General features: G+C 43.1%; 1 protein-coding gene across 1 annotated transcript; it reads left to right on the top strand.

The window, feature by feature from the left end:
- LOC123086117 (mannose-6-phosphate isomerase 1) lies at window positions 1–5,951 on the top strand (the record flags this gene model as incomplete). The annotated part of the gene is given in 4 exon segments (XM_044507831.1): window positions 1–617; window positions 1,798–2,010; window positions 3,936–4,202; window positions 5,304–5,951. Coding segments are annotated over 4 exon segments (1,383 nt in total). The 3' UTR covers window positions 5,625–5,951.
- Window positions 5,952–6,183: the final 232 nt, after the last annotated feature.

The following is a 6,183-nucleotide window of genomic DNA, read 5'->3' as shown; positions in this document are numbered from 1 at the left end:
TCCTCCTTCCCGCCGACGACGCCCTCGCTGCCTCGATGGCGTCCTCCTCCACCGCCTCCTCCTCCGCCCAATTGGGGCTCGGCCTCGGGCTAGGGTTAGGCGCGATGGGTGGCCTGGGGCTCCTCCTCCCTGCCGACCGCGAACACGACCCGGAGCTGGAGCCGTGCTCTCCCCCCAAGGGCGTCCTGCGGCTGCGCGGCGCCGTGCAGCACTACGAGTGGGGCAGCCGCGGGGACGCCTCCCTCGTCGCGCGCCTCGCCGGCAAGACAGAGGAGGGCCGCCCCTGCGCCGAGCTCTGGATGGGCACCCACCCGGCTGCCCCGTCGTCGCTAGCATCCGACGACGGCGGCGCGGTCTCGCTCAGGGAGTGGCTGGCGCGCAACCCCGCTGCGCTCCTCGGCCGCGCCGTCACCGCGCGCTGGGACGGCGACCTCCCCTTCCTATTCAAGGTGCTGTCGGTGGCGAAGCCGCTCTCCATCCAGGCGCATCCGGACAGGGAGCTCGCCAGGGCGCTCCACGCGCTGCGCCCTACCACGTACCGCGACGCCAACCACAAGCCTGAGATGGCCGTTGCCGTCACCGAGTTCCGCGCCCTCTGCGGCTTCGTCAGCGTCCAGGTTTGTGCGCCTGCATTCCTTGCGTGCACGTACTGTTGAATCGCTGCTTTGTTGAATGGCCGATTCATTTCCATTTACGCTGATCTGCGATTGTTCTAATGGTTTGGTTGACCTGGGATTGTTCTAATAGGGTCAGCTGACGCGTCGAGTACTTGAGTTAGTTACTTAGGGAAGTTCGATGCGGTAGGTGGATTGTTTATTCGACGTGGCAAGCAGATTCCCAATATGATTCCTCATGGGTTGGTGGGATGAGCTGACCAATGTCAAAATACCAAGTGAGGTGTGGATCTGGCTACTAACGAGTTTGATAATAATAATAGAGATTTGTAACTGTAGAATAGTGTAATTGCTCACTGACAGCCCAACGATCAAGGTCTGATTATTCGCCGAAGTACCATCTGCATTTATGTGAGCAACCCTTGTTTATTTTTTAGAAATTTTGTCAGAAGAAGAGTTTAAAAACAGAGTATGAACATGCTGGCAAATCACTTGCCTTCCATGAGGTACCGTGGTCCTTGTTCAGAAGACAGTGATGGCGTCCCGCAAGTTGTCCTGTATATCCCTCGGCGGCATTGGCATCTTACTTGTTGGCCCCATGCACACATTCTGTCCAAATCACATCCAGCGATGCGGTTGGAAAAGTTCGCTTGTTAGGTAGGTGGCAGGAAATTTATGAATAGTCAAAGCCGCTGTGCAATTGGCGTTGCTTGATGTTTGTTCGACTGAATTTGCTATGTGGCAATAGTTTTTTTATTGCATACCAGATGGGTAAATAAGGGTTATTAGGACTCTTGTAAAATATTTACGGTGAAGTTTAGATTCTTGTTGGTTAAATGGTTAGTGTAGCTAAAGTATTGTAAGAGGCACTCCTCTTTTCTTGACTAATGATTAGATAGATACATTTAGGGTGGGAAGTATGGAGCAGAGAAACCTTTGCTATGTTCATTTTGTTAGAACTATCCTGTTTTGTAGAAAGTACAATTTGCCTCTTTTTAGATACTTCAAATTCTATCTTGCATTGGTTATATTCTTCCAAAAAGGATGCATTGTTCCAGATAGTGCAAACACTCGATTGTTGAAAATGTGGGCTATGATATTAACTATGAGCTTTTGGAACTGTAAGCAATTAACAGTCGATCATTTTAGAATCAAGTACTGATTTATTCATACTGTGGTCCAGGAGCTCAAGGATGTTTTGAGGACTGTACCTGAGGTTCAAATGTTAGTTGGCAAAGAAGATGTTGTGAAGCTTATGACTGCCAAAGAGCACGATGGAGGTATTGGAGTAAGGTCATATCTGCAATCAGCTTTTACTAAGCTAATGGCAACAAGCAAAGAAGCAGTTGCTGCAGCAATTTCCAAATTAAAGAGTCGCTTGAATGGGGAGATAAAGGTAAATATCTTTGCTGGGTTATTGGCATAGACAATTTCATGTTCATTTGAATTACCTATGATTGTGTTCACTGGGAGGTTGATGTCAGTATCTTTCGTTTCCTAGTGCTCTAGTATCTGCAATTGTTTTGTCCATGTTTGTGTACCAACCATAAACAGCTCCTCCAGTTTTTATTTTCTTTCTAAACAATGGTGGAAGTGGAAGTCATAGGAAATGTCTAGGAAAAGCATAGTTGAATGCTGCCTACCAGAGTCATGTAGGTCAATCTTGTCGTAGATGAAACAGTAATTTTTTGAGACCTACACTTGGCTATTAAATGCTTTTGGTTAATTTTTTATTGTTTTTTTTTGCTTTCCAGGTTCTTACAGTTCCAGTGTCTAAAATTTTTTTTAGGCCAACTGTACAGTATAAAAAATATACTCCTAGTAAATATGAGTAATTGATTTCTTTTTTCTATGATATGTCTTTATATATGAAAATTAGTTATTTATGATGTACGATGATCCCTGTTAAGCATCCATGGCTGAATGGTTAAAGCGCTCAACTCATAATTGGTAAATTTATCGGTTCAATTCCTGCTGGATGCACATGAACGGAACGTTCCATAAGTCTATTGGAACTGGCTCTCTATCCATGGAATCTCGTCCATCATCCATACATAACAAATTGGTATGGTATATTCATACCATAACATAAGAACAATAAGAACTCAAATTCTTATCGATGCTGGAACTCAGAGCATAGGAGGGAAAGTAGATTTATGGATGGAATCAAATATGCAGTATTTACAGAAAAAAGTCTTGGGAAAGAGTCAATATACTTTTAGTGTTGAATCGGGATTCACTAAGACAGAAATAAAACATTGGGTCGATCTCTTCTTTGGTGTAAGGTGGTAGCTGTGAATAGCCGTCGACTACCTGGAAAAGGTAGAAGAATAGAACTGAATTTGAATTGTTACTTGTCCTTAAAGACTGTGCATGTATAAACTATGTATGCGCTATGCTATAAATAAGTAAACATGAATTTCGATAGCTGCTTCAGAGTAACATCTCAATGCGCTGAAAGGAATGCATAAGTACCAATATTTATGGAGCTGACCTGGTGGGAGTAGGATTGCTATAACTATGCACTAGTGTAGTTGATGGTTGTCTGGGAATAATTGAGTTTGCTCTAGGATCCTACCTATGGAAACGTAGACACTGAAGCAGCATTCATTTCAACTCAAAAAGATACTGTGAGTATTAAGCTGGGTATTTAATTTGGAAGATTGATGGTTGTGAATATTAACGATGAGACAATCAGGCTAACTAGGTACTCCCTCCGTTCCAAATTACTTGTCGCAGAAATGGATGTATCTAGAACTAAAATACATCTAGATACATCCATATCTGCGACAAGTAATTCGGAACAGAGGGAGTAGTAATCATCGTTTGGTTGTAGCCACCAAAGCGATATCACTGCTTGCTGAAGCTAATTATTCAGTTATATCGTAGTGGGCAACCAACATCATTTCATAATGCATGTCCCAAGTATTCAGTACAAATTAGGTAGTTGAAAATCTCGCTAAGATACATGTAAGTAGACTGTTAACTTCTGCACTGCTGCGTTCCCTGTGGAGGAGTTTTTCTAATTGAAAATCTTTTGAAGTTTTACTTTGTATACATGGAGCCACCATATAATCTGAAAGCTATTGTAAGCATAAGATATCTTTGTTATTGGTGTCTTTGTTCTTTTCCTCACAGCACATTGATTTATTTTCTGCTACTTTCATCTTGCTGTCTTGTGTTACTTGAGTCAGGATCATCACACCATGAGGAATATACATATGCAGCTATTGCTTGTTTGAAGAAAAAAGTCATATGTTTTGGAGAACCTAGTATTTGTAATTCAACTATTTGCACTGATAATGTCTTTCTCCCATTCAGATTAGAACCTTTACAGAGAAGGAGCAACTAGTTTTATCACTAGAGCAGCAGTACCCAGGAGATGTTGGCGTTTTATCAGCATTTTTCTTTAACTATGTTAAGCTCAGCCCTGGTGAAGCACTTTACATTGGTGCCAACGAACCACATGCATATCTATCAGGAGAGTGTGTTGAATGTATGGCTACCTCAGACAACGTAATTCGTGCTGGTCTGACTCCTAAGTACAAAGATGTCCAAACTCTTTGCTCCATGCTGACATACAAGCAGGTTCTTTTTTTTGTGTTCCTTTCATCTGTACCTCTAGTGTCCTGTTTATAATTTCAATTCTTTTGGCATGCAGTTTCTTTATTTGCCATATTGTGTTCATTTTTGTCAGCATACAGCTTAGCATCATCTATCGGCAGTCAATAGTGTTTCTGATTATGTTTTGCTGCAGGTTAGGCCCTGTTTGATAGCAAAGTATTTTCTGAGTATTCTAAAAATACTGCAGTTTTTCAGATACCATAGTTTTATTTGCTGTGACCTGTTTGGCTAGCACTAAATACCGGGTTATTAAAACTAGAGTATTCTCAAAACTGTGGTAATTTCTCTGCATAAAAAAAAGAACCATGGGCCTCTTTTTTAGAAACAGAGCAAGCGAAAGAAACAAGCTAGTTGCTAGCTATTCACAACAAGCTCGTCTCGCTCTCACACCATCGCGTTCGCTGCCGCCGCTGCGGCCGTCTCTGTAGATTCTCCATAGGCTACATTCAGTTTTTGCATGCTCCTGTTCTTATGCACGCATATGGTAAGGGCTTACCCAGCTAGCTGCCAAGAATAACGGATCCTAAATTGTAAAGAAGCCAGCCACACGTGCTTGTCCTGCTAACGGTAAGGTATATGCTAGCTAGCTGCATCTGCATGGCCGATTAGTTGAATGCAACGACTAGCTAGGTAGTGTTTGCAGCGCTAACAGCTAGCCATCTAAATTTACAGCACTGCGCAAGCCATAGCCAAGCCAAACAGGTGCTCTGTATTGTCAATACTCTAAAATACTTTGTTATGTTAAAACCACGGTATTTTATGCCTACAGGTAAATTACTGTAGTTTGCTGATACTGCGTTTTTTTAATACTTTGCTATCAAACAAGGCCTTAATTGTAATTGGTTATTTTGTTACATGCTAGTGCGCTAAAATCGGTTGTTTGTAACATAATTTAGCAATTCAAAGTGGTTTTTGAAAACATTTGGAGTTTGATCACATTGAGAAACTTTGGCTGGAATATCCAATGGGCGGGCCAATGGGGCTTTTACATATGTTGCTTAAATATTCTCTAAAACACTATGCTCTATTCCCTTAAGTAATACACATTTGATCTTGTGCATGCAGATGTTCCCCGAAATTTTGCAAGGTGTTCTGGTGCAGCCATATGTAATTCGTTACACACCCCCATTTGATGAGTTTGAAGTTGATTGCTACTCACTACCTCAAGGTGAATCGGTTACCATGTTACCAGTGCCTGGCCCATCCATCTTCCTCGTCATGACTGGGGAGGGCGAGATCCAGGCTGATGGCATGCCTGACGAAGGAGTAGCAAAGGAAGGGGATGTTTTGTTTGTGCCGGCATGCACGGAGGTGAAGCTTCACGCTTCTGGCTCCGGGTGCTTGCAGCTGTACAGAGCCGGAGTAAACAGCAGATTCTTCTGTTGACATGGATAACCCTGCAGATGGGTAATTTCAAGGGCCATGGTTGTTGCAAGAGGGATCATCCGGTGTTCGTACTAGACTACGTTACCAGGTTTTTACATGCATATCAAGAATACTGAACTTGTTGTAAGGTTAGTTAGCCAAAGTTTGTCATAGTGTATAGGCAAGTCGAGAGTTGAGTCCATTCCTTCATATCTTAATCATGTTTACATATTAGGCACCTAATTTTTCAGTAAGCTGGGATGAGAAAATGCAGTCTCTAGTTGAGCTTCAACTATCTATATGTGTACATGGAAATTGGGAAGGAAAATGAACGCCTCGTTGTTATCTCGTGCTTAATAGTGTTTGAAAATGTTTCATGTCGGACGGGTCAACATTGGCTCCGCTGTGCAGGCCGTCTCAGCATAAGTTATGTCCCCTTTCTCACGCACACACTCGCGTGCGATGATAGTGCCCTCTGGCCCAGACATCTTGAGCTTGAGGTAGACATAACAAGGCCGGGCCATGAAGCGAGCGCAAGCCGGCTGTTCAAAGAGGGCATAATATGGACTCTTAATTTTGA

The sequence above is a fragment of the Triticum aestivum genome, chromosome 4A, assembly GCF_018294505.1.
Source record: "Triticum aestivum cultivar Chinese Spring chromosome 4A, IWGSC CS RefSeq v2.1, whole genome shotgun sequence".
Classification (NCBI taxonomy): Eukaryota; Viridiplantae; Streptophyta; class Magnoliopsida; order Poales; family Poaceae; genus Triticum; species Triticum aestivum.
Note: the sequence above shows the minus strand (reverse complement) of the source record. Positions and strands in the feature narration are given on the sequence as shown.